Source organism: Limanda limanda, chromosome 17, assembly GCF_963576545.1.
Source record: "Limanda limanda chromosome 17, fLimLim1.1, whole genome shotgun sequence".
Classification (NCBI taxonomy): Eukaryota; Metazoa; Chordata; class Actinopteri; order Pleuronectiformes; family Pleuronectidae; genus Limanda; species Limanda limanda.
Genome location: NC_083652.1, coordinates 9,506,659 through 9,522,224, shown reverse-complemented (window position 1 = coordinate 9,522,224; position 15,566 = coordinate 9,506,659). Strand labels below are relative to the sequence as shown.

The following is a 15,566-nucleotide window of genomic DNA, read 5'->3' as shown; positions in this document are numbered from 1 at the left end:
TAAAAATTTCCCAAGGTAATTGCAGGCAGAAAAATATATGGCCTGAAGAGCAAGATGACAGTTTAATGGCTGATTACGTAGGTGGAGATGGAAATGTCATTCTAAATGTAGTTGGAGGCAAGCAGAACACTGCCAGGTATTTATGAATGGCTCGGTACTTGAACAAATGTCAGACCAGCGCAAAGGCACGGCCCAGTCCACAAATGTTTTCACAGAGACCAGGTGCAATCCTGTGTGTGTCTCCTCGGAATTATGAAAGGAATGTCCACTGTGACAGATACCCCATTATTGGCAAAATTAAGTTATTGAGGAGAAGGCACCAGGATTAGAAGAAGCTATGTGTTAATTGGGTTGTGATTATTCTGAACCTGATGATGGCAGACCTCTTTCGTTGCCACTTGTGAGCATATACATTAAGCATGCAGGGCTACAGATGGAAACACGCTGGCGGTACAGACTCCATTTTCCCTTCTTAGAGACTGTGTGACCTTGATGTGCTCTAGGCCCACTGTGCAGCAGGGAACTCCATTAAAACAATCAATAGGCTGGGGGATGCAATTAAGGAGAGTGCTCCTTCTGAGCACTGAGCAGGGTATGAACTGGGCGGAGGACATTTTGTATGTGTGTGATTGTGTGATTGTGTGATTGTGAAAGGTTGTTTGCATACTATATACCCACACTGATGTGTTTGTGAAACTCTCAAGTTCGCCTGCGTTGAATTGTCGCCGGCCTGTGACATCACATAGGCTTATCATTGTAGCACATTTGTATTGATTTCTTTTTGACAAGGATGTGCACACTGTCTAGCACATCAAACATTGAAACAGTTGTAAGATATCGGTGTGCCTCTGGAGGAAATGTGTGTTTTTGCCACCTTGTACCTTTTTATAAGCTGCCAGTGTGCTGCGAGTGGGATGTAGGCGACAAACAGAAACACTTGAAAAAAAGATGATAGTCATTTAAATGAATGTTACACATTATTACTATAGGTAGGTGTGATTAATTAAACCAGACGCTGGAGCTTGCCTTTTGCTGTTGTGTTTAAGGCCTCTTTCAATAAAAAATAAAAGCTTACTGAATAATAAATACTGCCTTTTACTTTATGGGTCTGTTACCTGCCTGTGTACACACTACATCAATGTGAGTTGTAATATTTACCCACTGAGAGAGGAGATAAAAGTTATTGACCTGTGATTGAAGGCTGACCAGTGAGGATCAGCTCTGGTGTTATTAAAGTCGTGATGACGTCAGCGCTGCCAGTAACTCAGATGACTTCCAGGCTGGCTGTTCCGCGGAAGAGCTCCTCCTCCCCCCGTCGTGCAGCTCTTCTAGCGCGCAGCCGCAGGGAGGGCGCGTCCGGCGGGAACAGCGCTACTGCGACGGCAGTAAACACCAAGTTCTCAACCAACCCCGCCGCAAAGCCCCGCCTCTTGTGCCCGAAAGGAACATTGTGATTGGCCACGCAGGAGTTCCGCACTACCATTAGCTGTCGGAGGTGTCAATAACCGGAGCTGGTCTGGTTTGTGTGGCCGGAAGGACTGCAGTGTGTCGAGGACTGGTGTGGAGGTTCATGTGCGTGTGAGAAAAGAGTTTCCCGAGCAGGGGAGGAGAGGAAAATAGTCTTTCGCCATTTTACTTTGCGACTTTATCTTCAATTGCGCTCGTTCACTCTTAAATAAAGTCTCCTCGGTCGTCCATGTTGTTTTGAGCGGAGTTTTCCCACGAAGAAACTTTGAAGGAGTCCCACCGAGCCAGGTAAGAGCCGGAGAATAAAAAACACTTCTGCTTTCCGTCACTTGTTTCTCTCAGCACCGAGAGGCCAGCTGCTTTTCACAGGGATGTCACAACAGACCACGGCAATTACTTGGGAGTGCTCGGGTACAATTACAGCTTTGTGATTAGTTTATGAGTTATTCAGGAGAGCCCATCCTATGTCCTGTTCGTTTGTACGAGCTAATCTCTGTGTCTGCACGTCATATACCTGATCATGTCACCACCTCATTCCTGGACAGTAGCTTTCTGTGTTTGCACCAGTGGTCTTGAACTTCCAGTTTGCTGATCCTCAGTTCGCTGTCTGTTGTCGTTGAACAGGACTGACGCCTCGTAAATTATCACATCACGTTGCATTGTGTTAGTTTTACTCAGCGAAAATCAGGGCATTGTTTTGTGTTTCCCTGGAATTGTCACGCCCATCTCCCTCCTCCCAGCTGCAGGTCTGACACACAACACACTATCCAGGCACACCTGCACCAAAGCCTCGGGTTGGGGATAGAACCGTGTTTACTGCAGTCCCTACAGCTGTGGAGTCATAGTGATGTAACTCACAGCCCCTGTTTATGGCATGTACACAACACGTGGAATGATGATTGCAAAAAAAAGGATCAATTCAAAGCTTTGGAAGCCAAACATGGTCTCATTTTTGTCTATGGAGCTTGTTAGTATATAACACACAGAGAGAATTGCATATGGTGGGATGGACATAAATCTGATCATCTAGCTCAGTTCATGAGTTCATGTTCAGCCAAAACAGTGCTGTGCCTTCCTACTTCAATGCTTCAATGAAGCAGTGGAATTTATTATTTTAATTAGTCTACGCCCTGTTTTGTGTTCATCTTTTGGTTTGTCTTTGTGCCATGTTGTTAAAAAAAGAAAAAGGCAATAAAGATGCAAAATTAATCAATTTCATATACAAAGCATGGCTGGCATTGAATACAGACTTTATAAATTATTAAGTATGCTTATTCTCATTTTTTGTGGTGTGTTTACAGAGGTCATAAAACCTGATTAGTCAGCATGGTTACTGCTTTCTTTTGTTTGCTCCAGGAAGTACTTATTGGAATATCAGTGATTTACATCTATGGAATCACTCATTGTCTTTGGTGATTGGCAACCATTGGAATATCTGGTTTGTCCTGCACATGCAACGATGTTCTCCTTTTTGTATACAATCTAATTAAAGCTGTGGCGTTTGGTCAAACCACTTATCTTGGCACAGAGTTGTATTTGTGAAAGTCATTTATAATGCATGTGTCACCCAGACAAGTCAACATCAAAAAATAGGAACATCACATTCATCCAGTAAAGAAATCTTCCGATGGGTGCTGGATCAACAAATCATTACAAAACATTGTTTTTTAGAGAAGTCTGAGGTTGAGCGATGTGTCACCCCAACCCTCACTGGGACGTAAATCCTTTATTGAAAGCTTTCAGTGCAGATCTTCTCTTTTTCATCTGTTTTGTGACACAATCAAATTGTCATCAAAATGTTGCCTTTGTCATTTCATAAAATAACTTGTTGTTTAGCAGTGACTATGCATCGTTAGGTCAGTGCCAGATGTTATTTAAAGTAATTGCTGATCAACATGAGTATAGTTATACCACTGATATGATTGTATGCACTGGGTCATTGCTGATCCTCCAGATTTTTCACAGAGATTTCATGAGCATATGTTGGAGAAGTCCAGACACTTGATGCAGGTGCTGAGTTTACTGGAAAGCAATTTTGTAATTCAATACGATACATGAAAAGATTTCAAATGAAAGCAATGAGGATAGGCTATATAGTAAAAGTCACATTGTATCAAGAGGGTTTCAGATTAAAGTGAATTGACCCTGATGATTCCTTTTTTTTATTGGCTTGTGTGGTTTCTTTCTGTGTCAGCCAAATGTAAAATGAAACTAAAAAATCTACTTGAATCACTAACACATAAAGCAGTTGAACCCCAAATGAGATGTTGAAAGAATGAAAGGAATTCTCACAGTACTACGGTGACTGCTCAGTGATGAACCACCCAGTGTTTTCCTGTGCCCAGAGATTCACACGCTGCTTTCATATGTCAGTGAAAGAAGAACTTAGTGCGCTTTGAAAGTGTTACTTTTATTGAACAATTTCAGTTATGTGTCTTGCATGCTCAAGAAAAACTTCACTTACAATGTCAGTGTGTTTAACTGAACTGTTTGCTTGTTGCGTTCTCAGGTTACTGACTTGATTTAAATGAAACTTGGAACATATATTTATGAGTTGAACCCTGACACTGAGTTACCAGATCAATCCACTCAACAATCTTTAAGAGGATTGCTTTATATTGAGAGTAGTTTTATTACTCTGCCCTACTTTTTTTTTAAGGAGAGTGAGTATATAAAGTAAACGAATGAAAAATGTGGTACATCTATCTGTGCTTTCTGTAAGCAACAGCAACACCTTAGCTCCTTGAAACAGAAAGCACATTCTGGTTCAGTGTCAAGAACACATCTGAGTCATAATCAACACACGATCAGAGCTTTGGTTAAACTTGTTAGTCGATCTTTGATTCTCCATAGCATCAGACATTGGATGTTAATGCAGAAGTAACCATGGTTATAAAAGGGGCTCAAACAAAGGCTTCAGTTCATCTCTAATACTGCATGGCTGGAAAGACAACTTTCCTTTGGATTCACTCACTGTCTGGGTATGTTTACTGTAGTGTACAGGCCTCCAGAGAACAGTGGGGCCTGCTGTTGGTAAAATGAGAAGGCCAGCGGAGCCTGCCAGGTGAAACTGATGGATAATAGTCATTGTATTGAGACTGTATGTTTCTCTTGTTACAAATCCATCTCAACCATAGCTTTTCAACACTTAAGACAAGGAAATGTGCTTTTCACTGGGGCAAAACCTCGGTGAGAGATCATTAACTCCCATCTGCTCAGGGAGTTGACAGCTGTTCGTGTAGGCCCGTATTTCTCGGTGAAGGTTTAGTGTTTCACTGAACAGGAAGTGACTGCACTGGAAGGGATTCTTTTCATTTTCGAAGAAAATATCACCCTAGCTATTTCTCCATCGGTATGTTTCCTCTTGCTTAAATTACCGTATGTTCTTACCCTCATCTGTTTCTATGTAGGTTTGAGGAGGTATATGTCAAGATGGCGCAGTGGAACCAGTTGCAGCAGCTGGAGACCAGATATCTGGAGCAGCTCTACCACTTGTACAGTGACAGCTTCCCCATGGAGCTCCGGCAGTTTCTTGCCCCCTGGATTGAGAGCCAAGACTGGTGAGAAATAATTGAATTCCTTTGATCTGCTATGCCCATTTCATTTCTCCTGTTTGCTATCATATGCTGCTATTGTTTTATCCTCCACACGCTCCAGATTGGCTGGTTGCCACAAGCCGTGACTTGCTAATACGTAGAAAGCTATCATGTTTTATAATCAATTGTCAGCCTCTTCCTTATCATGCCTTCGTCTAACCTAGCAACCCCCATTATAGGGAGCTCATGCATATTATGTATAACAGTGCACCTGAATCATTCTGTTTAGAGTTAAGCTTTCTTCTGAGAATTTTTCGGTTCAATGTTTTGAGTTATAGGGGATATGGGTATTTAGTTTGAGTGCATCTCGTACCAGCTCATAGCAGGAACTAGAAATCATCATAGCCTGATTATCTTCTCCTCTCCTTTGACAAGGGCGTACGCTGCCAATACGGAGTCGCACGCTACACTGGTGTTCCACAACCTCCTTGGAGAGATAGATCAGCAGTATAGCCGTTTCCTGCAGGAGAACAACGTGCTCTACCAGCATAACCTGCGCAGGATCAAACAGCATCTGCAGAGCAAGTACTTGGAGAAGCCGATGGATATTGCCCGCATTGTTGCCCGCTGCTTGTGGGAGGAGCAAAGGCTCCTGCAGACTGCCACAACTGCTGCACAGGTAGAGAAAGCCACACAAACCAAGCTTGTTCTTTGTTATAAAATTTTATTTATTTTATTTGCCTTTATTTAACCAGGTCAGTCCCGTTGAGATACAATGACCTCTTTTTCAAGGGAAGCCTGGCCAAGACAGCAGCATACAAAAAAATGTCAACAGTCACAAGACACACAGAAATCACATAACACAGATAAAATACATTTAAAAGAAAAAGATAAGGCAACAGGACTAAAGCTCCGGATTCACACCAAAACAAGAACAAGTGCGGTATGAAGCCGCTCCAATTTCTCTCACACGAGTCTTCAAAGTTTCAAGGTTTATGAGCTCCTTTAACTTTAGAGTTTTTTTGCAGTGCATTCCAAGCAGCAGGTGCAGCGAACTTAAAACAGTGCTTACCAAATTCAGAGTGAACTTTGGGCATAATTAATAAATAAAACTCATTTGAACGTAAGCAGTAATTGCTCTGGGATTTAAAGATATAATTACATAAGTAGTGGGGGAGCAGACCCAAGATAGCTTTATAAATAAAAATAGTCATGAATTGGTTTGGGTTAGCTGAATAATTCTGAATGTTGTGTATCTTCTTCTTGAAGGATGGTCAAGCAGCTCATCCCACTGGTACAGTAGTGACAGAGAAGCAGCAGATCCTGGAGCACAACCTTCAAGACATCAGGAAACGAGTGCAGGTGAGTGTCCATCAGGAAATAACTGATTAGAAAATTAAATATGCAATATAAATAATTTTGAACACTCTTACCTTGAAGTCTTGTCATTAATAAACAAATCATCATCATTTGTCTCAACAGGATATGGAACAGAAGATGAAAATGCTTGAGAACTTGCAGGATGATTTTGACTTCAATTATAAGACACTGAAAAGCCAAGGAGGTATGTTCTCCTTCATAGTTTTTTGGCCTTTTCCTTGACATTAGACTGTAGGAAATGTATTTATACTGTCTTAAATTAAGATTCATTACAATGCCTTGATCAGCATCATCTTATACTGTACAATAAATGCGTCTTTATTTTATAACTGACCCTTTACATGCTCCCGCCTCATTCTAGAGTTGTCCCAGGACCTTAACGGAAATAGCCAGGCAGCTGCTACAAGACAGAAGATGGCTCAGCTTGAACAGATGCTGAGCGCTCTGGACCAGCTCAGGAGGGTGGGTCCCTCTCACTTCCAATGTAGTGAGATATGTCAAAAATATGAGAAAGAATTAAAACAGTTTGGATTGTCTTAAATGCCTTAAGTTTAACCAAGAAGACATCAACTGATAAACACAAGAATAAAAAGGGATAAAAAAAAGAGGCTATGTCCTTGTATGTTTGTGTGAAAGTTAGTAATAGGCATTTTAGGTGTAAGGCCACCACTTTTATCTTTATGTGAAATTTTATGAATTACTTAAAGGAGCAAACCTGAAGGAGGGGTCTAGGCTCGGCACTTGGTTGATTGACTATTTTAAAAAGGGGTTTTTCATCGTCTTTAAAAAAGGACTCTGTAATGATTTATGAGGAACGAGTTAGAGTTTGTGAATCAATATCATGCCTTCCAGGGGTAATGCCACCACTCGCATTGCCCGGATAAATTATGCCACTGCCTAAATGTGCTGTCCTTCGTATCCCTTAGCAAATCGTGACAGAGATGGGAGGCTTGCTGACCGCCATGGATTATGTGCAGAAGAACCTGACAGATGAAGAACTAGCAGACTGGAAGAGACGACAGCAAATTGCTTGTATTGGAGGTCCACCGAACATCTGCCTCGATCGCCTCGAGACATGGTAACCATGACCGAGATTTAAAGCAATTTCCTAAGCTAGACGACGGTCACTTTAATTAGGAACGATCCATTTGTATTTTTAAATATAAAAAAGGACATAAACAAAACAAAAATGTTTGTTGATTAACACTTTATTTAGTTATTTGAGCAATAACAAGTGTACAACAGCCAGCATCTGAAAACATGAGAGTTGACTGAACTGAACTGTGGTTATTTTCTAACCAGGATCACATCCTTGGCTGAGTCCCAGCTCCAGATTCGTCAGCAGATCAAGAAGTTGGAGGAGCTTCAGCAGAAAGTGTCCTACAAGGGAGACCCCATCATTCAGCACCGACCCGCCCTGGAGGAGAAGATTGTGGACTTGTTCCGAAACCTAATGAAGAGGTACTGCATTTGGTGTAGCTGCAATAAAAATGTTCACAGACAATTTTTCCTTTGTGTTACTATGAATGGAAGTTGCTTCTTTGGGAACCTAAAAAAAATCGAAAGTTTAAGGTTCCACTTTTTAATGTTGCTCAGCTTTCAGACACATTTGACACTGGTTTCAGATCAAGTTTACATTGTGAGCATATTATGAATGTGATACACAGTCGAAAGCTCAGAATCATTAGTATGTGGACCTTATATTGTCGACAACATGTGGTGAATCTCCTCTGAAACATGATCCACTCTTGTCTTCTAGTGCTTTTGTGGTGGAAAGACAGCCCTGTATGCCCATGCATCCAGACAGACCTCTGGTTATTAAAACCGGAGTGCAGTTCACAAATAAAGTCAGGTAAGGATGCAGACTTGAAACACTGAAATATAAGAGACTGTTTTTTTTAAATCTTTTAATGGAGAATATTTGATATCTTGATGAATATTTAATAAATACTTCCTTCGCTTTTTTCCAGGTTACTTGTTAAGTTTCCTGAACTAAATTACCAGCTGAAAATTAAAGTTTGCATTGACAAGTGAGTTTTTTCTTAAGTCATTATCAGTACGACACTTTCATGATTGAAGATAAAGAAAAATTTCTGCTTCACTGACTTGAACTGTTTATTTTCAGGGAATCTGGTGATGTGGCTGCAATTCGAGGGTAAGACTTTTAAGAACATTTGCTTTTTTAAAGCCTGGTCATTTGCTTTATATTAATTTAGTAAAGAGTCTCACTTTCTTTTGCCCCTTAAATTTTTTCAGGTCACGGAAGTTTAACATCCTCGGCACTAACACAAAAGTTATGAACATGGAGGAATCGAACAATGGCAGCCTGTCAGCAGAGTTTAAACACTTGGTGAGTTATGGAGGCAAAACTCTAATTGCTCGACAGTGATGACGTTTTCCCACAACGGACTGCCATGGAGCTCTGACTTCCTGTTTCTTTTACAGACCCTGAGAGAACAGAGGTGCGGTAATGGTGGCCGGACCAATAGTGATGTAGGTACTCTTCCTAACACTATTGTTACAATAGTGTAATTCAATGCTAATTGTTTTTGATTCAACTAAAAAGGCTGTGAGCATAGATGCATATGAACAGTCCACACAGTTTATTTTTCATCCACTAGGGGTTCAAATGTTCTCTTCTCTCCAGGCCTCTCTGATCGTCACAGAGGAGCTGCATCTTATCACCTTTGACACAGAAGTCTATCACCAAGGTCTGAAGATCGATCTGGAGGTGAGTAGCCTTTCCGGTTTTTCATTCTAACTTCCACACAAAACTAGAAGCAAACTCAAAAAACTCTCAAAGAACAATGCAGTGCTCTGTTCTCAGACACATCATAGAGAAATGGGTCATCATCAAAGTCTTCAGAGACTGTCATCGCCCAAGTTTCTAAATGAGCTGTTACTGAAAGATGCAATTGTTGTTCCTGACCCCAGTAACCCCACCGAGGGCGGAGAAACAGCACTTAATATTTATGCTGAAGCAACATTTTATTCATTTATCCTTTTCAACATAATTATTTCTCTTATGGCGAGTTTCCCTGTTGGGATTAATAAAGGAATATCTTAAAACTAAATTCTCCCACTGACAAATGGTATATTTGTTGTGAATATAGGCTCAAGAATAAACTGAATCTTGAGTGTAAAAATAATGAATTGGACATATTATGATTTTATTTCAGTGCATTGTGTCATTATCGTTGTGTTCTTTCTTGAGGGACCCATCATATTCGCAGATGTGATCCCAGGGCTCGAGAAACAAAATCTTTTGTGGGCCGCTTAACAAAGGAACCCTTTCATAATAAAACGTTTTGCACTAAGAACAGCTAGATGCTTTGTAGGAGTAAGCGCAGCATTAATGAGCGGATGATCTACTGAAATAGAAGCAAGAACATTTTAGCGTCATTGGGCAGGACAAAATGTTGGCAAGCAAATTATTATAGTTTTCTTTAAAGAAGGCTTACTGAAATATTTTTTTTCTGTCGTATATGCAGACCCATTCTCTGCCTGTGGTAGTCATTTCAAACATCTGCCAGATGCCCAACGCCTGGGCCTCCATCCTGTGGTACAACATGCTCACTAACCACCCAAAGGTAAGACGGCACCCTCTGGTGGAAAGGGGCGGAACTCTGTTACCTGGGGAGGATTTTTTCTCTGTGTTGTTTTCTAGCGCACCTTCAAAAGTATTCGGACAATGTTGTGTTTTTATAATAAGCTGGCTTGGCTATGTCTGCACAGAACGTAAACTTCTTCACCAAGCCTCCAGTGGGAACATGGGACCAGGTTGCTGAAGTGCTAAGCTGGCAATTCTCCTCCACCACTAAGAGAGGCCTGACCATTGAACAGCTCACCACACTGGCTGAGAAATTACTAGGTCAGTTGACATGACTTACACTCTCTCTAAAAACTTCCAACATTGCACTGTTTCATATACTAATGTGATTTTTGATCGTCCATTTAGGGCCTTGCGTCAACTACTCTGGCTGTCAGATCACTTGGGCCAAGTTCTGTAAGGTACTTCATCTTCCAACCACGTATGACTCAGTCCACCATATTGCCTTTGTATAGAGTCAGTGCGAGTAATTTTTTCCCCTTCCTCTGTGTAGGAAAATATGGCGGGTAAAGGCTTCTCCTTCTGGGTGTGGCTGGACAACATCATTGACTTGGTGAAGAAGTACATCCTGGCCCTGTGGAATGAGGGGTGAGAGGTCGTCCTTTGTTTACAAGTCAAGCCCCTGAGCAGCTGCTGGAATCTGGCGTTTTTCATTGTATAGAAAGTGTTTTGGCATGCAGCAGTCAACAGATTTAGAATAAATGTACTATTTAAAAAATGTGTATTATTTGCCTTCCTGTTTCCCGCTACAGATATATCATGGGATTCATCAGTAAGGAGAGGGAGAGGGCCATTCTGAGTCCAAAACCTCCTGGCACTTTTCTGCTGCGCTTCAGCGAGAGCAGCAAGGAGGGGGGCATAACATTCACATGGGTGGAGAAAGACATCAGTGGTGGGAATTTAAATCCTATTTTTAGAATTTAAAGATTCATTTTAAGACGTTTGGTTGTGACACTTGCTTTTCGTTGTGCGGCTACAGGAAAGACCCAGATCCAGTCGGTGGAGCCCTACACCAAGCAGCAGCTCAACAATATGTCCTTCGCCGACATCATCATGGGCTACAAGATTATGGATGCCACCAACATCCTGGTTTCACCTCTTGTCTACCTCCACCCCGACATCCCCAAAGAGGACGCGTTCGGGAAGTACTGCAGGCCGGAGACAGCTCCTGAACCTGAGATACCAGGAGACTCGACAAGCAGTAAGTCACGTGTCTCTGACCTCTGTGGTATCTATGCATCTTAAGAGACACAAGACGTATGGATGGATTACAAATGTATATTTTCTTTTCCCTGACAGCTATTCAGCCATACTTGAAGACAAAGTTCATCTGCGTCACACCGTAAGTATCTGTTCCTCCTTTATCTGCAAGATTAGAATATGATAATATGGTCTGTAATGACTACAGCGATAATATGGACTGTAATGAGCACCTTGATAATAGGACAAGATGGTATAAATGTACATATGAGATCATAATGTCACAAAGTAACAAAGATGAAGGTTTGGCTGCTGTCTAGTCTGCGACGTGCCAAAGTACAAATGTGTTCCAAAAAAACGTTCTCATCTGTTATTGATATTTAAGAGACTGAATGTTCCTGCTCAGGATCTACACTTCCTTCTTTAAACTTACACTTCGTTTACGACAAGTGTGGTCACATGTTCAAGGAAAGGAGAACAAAGCTACTCTCACTGTGAGTCACCACCATCATTAGAGGAACCATCACCCCGCTCATGTGAACCTATATATGTAGATTCTGTTCAGTTTCTGTTTAAGACAATTGATGTTGGCCAGTGGTATCAGGTTAGGGCCTTAGGGACTCAGATGGGAATTTATGTCCATGCTGAGTGTGCAAATATTCCTGTCACACCTTTATTTCTGTGGACCAGGCATGCGATCAAAATAAGAACAGCAGTAGAAGAGTAGAAGAGCATCTCATACCCCTAGCAACTAAATGGCATCCACTCTAGATGATTTAACTATTCTATGTTGTGCTCTTTCTGTTGTAATCACATTTAAATTCAGGTACATTGGTTTGGTCAGGGTCAATATTACAAAATCATGAAAGGGCACAGAGGCTAAAACTAAACTTCATTAACAGTAAGTATATTAGAAGGTATCTTCAGATGGATATTCATTGAGAAGCTGAGATTTAATAAGAACTAGAATGTCACTCATTAGAGCCTATAACTTCAGCAAGGCCAAACACCCGTTAAATTCAATGAAGCTTAACCAAATTGCACACACTTATAAATATCAGTCCCCTAAATGAGAAGGATTTGATCCACACCAAAATTTATTGGGTTCTTCCCTGACCCATATGACATCGCTCCACCAATTTTTGCGGTAATCCGTCTGGTAGACGAACCTCCTTGGTGGAGGTACTAATAGCTGAGGTGGGAGGAGGAGAGGTGCATCAAATTGACAGTGCAAAGTTGACAGAGGTCAGAGGAGTGTGAACACACACGCCAGTCAGCCATGTGTGCTCTGGATGGATCTCTGGTTGGTTGGTGGGTGTAGTGGTGTGGTAGGGTGGCGGCTGGTTCTGAGGTTTGCTCAGCCCGATCCTGACCTCTCTCCGTAGGTGTCCCTCCGTGTTCATGGACTTGCCGGACAGTGACCTGCTTGGGAACGGATTCCATTGGTAGGAACCGAGGGGGGGGGGGAAGCTGGCATGTAGGGCTGTGTGTGCATCATGTCACTTTGTCTGTGTGCCTGATGGGTGGGTTTCAGGGATATCGGCGCCGCACCCCCAGCTACATATTTGCTGTCTGTGTCTCACAGCTTCTTGTCTCCTGGTTCTAATTCAAATGCATCTCCCTACCATTCATTTTTAATTGTTTCGGGTCCCATTTTTCATAACTGCTCGATTAAATCCATCTGTATGGACTAAACATATAAACGCTGTGATTGTATCTGATTAGAGAATTCATATATTTGTAGTGTTTTTGATCCAAATATTCAAAAATCAAATAATAATTTCATAAGAAAGTAGACCAAGCAAAAAAGCCATTTAAAAGAGGAAGGAAATATTTTTTTTAAAAAGGGAAATTGCTCTTGAAAGAAGGATTTAGTAATGTCCTGTTCAATCCACTTAACCCACCACGCTAACCATCAACTGACATCGCAGAGTAGTCATCATTAACATTAAAGTGCAGCACAATTAAAACCTTGTTTGTCTTTGTGCTGACCTCGTTCTAAATTTCAGGCAGAAAACATCCTCAACATCTGCCAAGTGTTTCTTAGTCTCGTTGTTTGTCAGAGCCATCCCAGCTTTAATCGACTTTCTTTTCTTCGTATTGACTTTGCACACTGATGCTGAATGTTGAACTATCTTTCACAGTAGGATGAGACTGATGGATTATATGTACAGATTATATGTATATTATTGCAGCCTTTTGACTTATGGTAGACCTGCAGTCAGTGTGATGAAGACAAACACTAACAATTGGGTTGACTAACATGAAATCTGTGGCCAGAATCTACATGGAAGTGTGTGTGTGGTCATTGGTTCACCTTTTTTTACATGTGTCCTCTTTTCATGTTTTTACAGCACAAATTCTGGAAACACCAGTGACCTGTTCCCCATGTCGCCCCGCACCCTCGACTCTCTGATGCACAATGACGTTGAAGCTAATCCAGGACATATGGGTGAGTCACTTACACACGCATTGTACATAAACACAAACATTTTTATTTATATTTATACACGTGAGAAGCTCCACGACTATATGCCGAAACCTTTCAATCGAGAAAACTAACGGAGGCGAGAGGTATTTAAGTTTTCTGTGTCCGAATCTGACCCGAGCCCGATGTTTTTCCCGGTTATAAGCCCGGGCCAGAGTGAACTTGTGGCATAAACAAAATCTAATCTTAATGTTAAAACCAAACAGCACCTTGATAAAGAAGGGACCAACCAAAACCAGAATTGTCCTCACTGTCCCCTCGGATGGTCTTCAAGTGGGCTACAAGAACACACAGTACAACATTTATAATGAATATTAATAGCTAGTATTTTGATTAATATTTTTTATCTTCACAGATTCGCTGACTCTAGACATGGACGTAGCGTCGCCTATGTGAAAGATTTCTCTCATTGTAAGGAGTTGATGACTTCTCTTCCCTCCCTCTGTACACTTGTCCTGCCTGTACAGTTTGTTTCTTGTTTCTGTGTAAACTTTCACACAGTAGGGAATTGGAAGATCCTTTTAAAAAGGCATTGCCATTTTTCTTTAGCCTTTGACTGTACTTAGTGTGTGGAACTCTTGATCGACACTGACCCACTCACTCGCCTTCCATTCAGTACTTCCCCCTCTTCATAGATATCTGGAATTGTATTTTTTTAAAACGTCGTACTGTGTGCGTCATTGGCTCTTGAAGATGGTTATGAAATCAAGTGTTTTTTTTCTTTGAATAAGAAATGTAATGAGACTTATTGTTGTATAAGCTATACCGCTTTAGAAATGTATGTAGATGAATTTATTTTTGATGCATTTAATTTGATGCTTTTATTTTGTCTTGTGTTTTTTGATCCCTACCAAATGTAATATGTCACAGTTGTTCCAAAAGACCTTGGTTGCACTTAAAACTTAAAACAAAATTTTATATTTGTTCTATTTCACAGAGCGTTTTAAATTTGTTCCTACATGGAAACACGAGGAGTTCAGATACTTCATTAGTTATCTAGTCGTGTGTTTCTTCCACCGTATTGTATCGTGAGAAATTACATGATATGACTCATATAGTTGGTGATCTGGAAACAAGTTTTTTGTCATTCCCACTCAAATACTGTAATTTGTGATCCAGGGGACTATACTTGGTTTTGAAATGAGCATTCTTGTCTTTTTTTGTTTGGTTAAATTCATCTGATATAACCAGATATGTTAAGCAAATGATTTTACAAACGGTTTATTTTAAAACCTATCATCAAAAGTAATCGTGGATATTTGAGAAAAATGTTTCACTTTATCAAAGTGTACACAGTAGTGTTTTTCACACTGTTGAATAATTCCACACCACGACTCCCTATTCAACCAAGAAATGTCAACAGGTTTTCTCTAAACTATGCTGTAACTCTTCATGATTTTACAGATGGCAATAAAAACAAGCTGGACCTGAAAGTTGTGTCCCCTCTTATAATAGGGGTTTTTCTGGTAATTTTTTCTCACTCTTGTTGAGGACAGAGGATGTCACACATGTTAACCCCTTGAGACAAATTGTGATTTGTGAATATGGGCTATATAAATAAAATTTGATTGATGATTGAAAGTATTCTAGTAATCTGTTGGTGTGATTATTGACTCACTTAAAAAATAAATTGTTAAACATTTTTTTACATGAATATCATAAACAAATTATAATAGGGACCAAAAACTAACCTTATTAAACACCAAGCTACAAACATCAAACTTGTCTGAGCCCTGTTTATCCTCCATAGTCATGTGCAGGAAGAAGTAAGATTTAAATGTGATGGAAAATGAGGTCGAAGTGAAGCAGAAAAAATAAAGTGCAAAAACTTGTTTATTTTATCCTTGCAATCTGGAGCCAATCCAAGCTGACATTTAGTAGGCAG

At 40.7% G+C, this 15,566-nt stretch overlaps 1 protein-coding gene across 2 annotated transcripts; it reads left to right on the top strand.

Annotated features, from left to right (window-relative positions):
- The first annotated feature begins 1,513 nt into the window (after positions 1-1,513).
- Positions 1,514-15,265, top strand: stat3 (signal transducer and activator of transcription 3 (acute-phase response factor)). Of its 2 annotated transcripts, XM_061090900.1 has the most exons (24): positions 1,514-1,755; positions 4,878-5,027; positions 5,439-5,682; positions 6,273-6,365; positions 6,486-6,567; positions 6,745-6,845; positions 7,310-7,461; positions 7,686-7,844; positions 8,143-8,235; positions 8,354-8,413; positions 8,509-8,538; positions 8,640-8,733; positions 8,829-8,876; positions 9,031-9,114; positions 9,875-9,973; positions 10,119-10,254; positions 10,342-10,394; positions 10,487-10,581; positions 10,746-10,885; positions 10,973-11,194; positions 11,293-11,335; positions 12,579-12,638; positions 13,548-13,645; positions 14,037-15,265. In XM_061090900.1, the coding sequence occupies exons 2-24, from the start codon at positions 4,900-4,902 to the stop codon at positions 14,075-14,077; spliced, it is 2,355 nt and encodes a 784-aa protein (XP_060946883.1). In that variant the 5' UTR covers positions 1,514-1,755; positions 4,878-4,899; the 3' UTR covers positions 14,078-15,265. The 2 variants fall into 2 exon arrangements, with proteins under 2 accessions (XP_060946883.1, XP_060946884.1); XM_061090901.1 differs by lacking the exon at positions 12,579-12,638.
- The last annotated feature ends 301 nt before the right edge of the window (positions 15,266-15,566 follow it).

Excerpts from the sequence above, each read along its gene's own strand:
- stat3 (XM_061090900.1), top strand. The coding sequence starts at position 4,900 with ATGGCGCAGTGGAACCAGTTGCAGCAGCTGGAGACCAGATATCTGGAG. Across the intron at positions 10,395-10,486 it reads CTTGGGCCAAGTTCTGTAAG|GAAAATATGGCGGGTAAAGG; the intron begins GTACTTCATCTT and ends TCCTCTGTGTAG. Across the intron at positions 11,336-12,578 it reads AAGTTCATCTGCGTCACACC|GTGTCCCTCCGTGTTCATGG; the intron begins GTAAGTATCTGT and ends CTCTCTCCGTAG.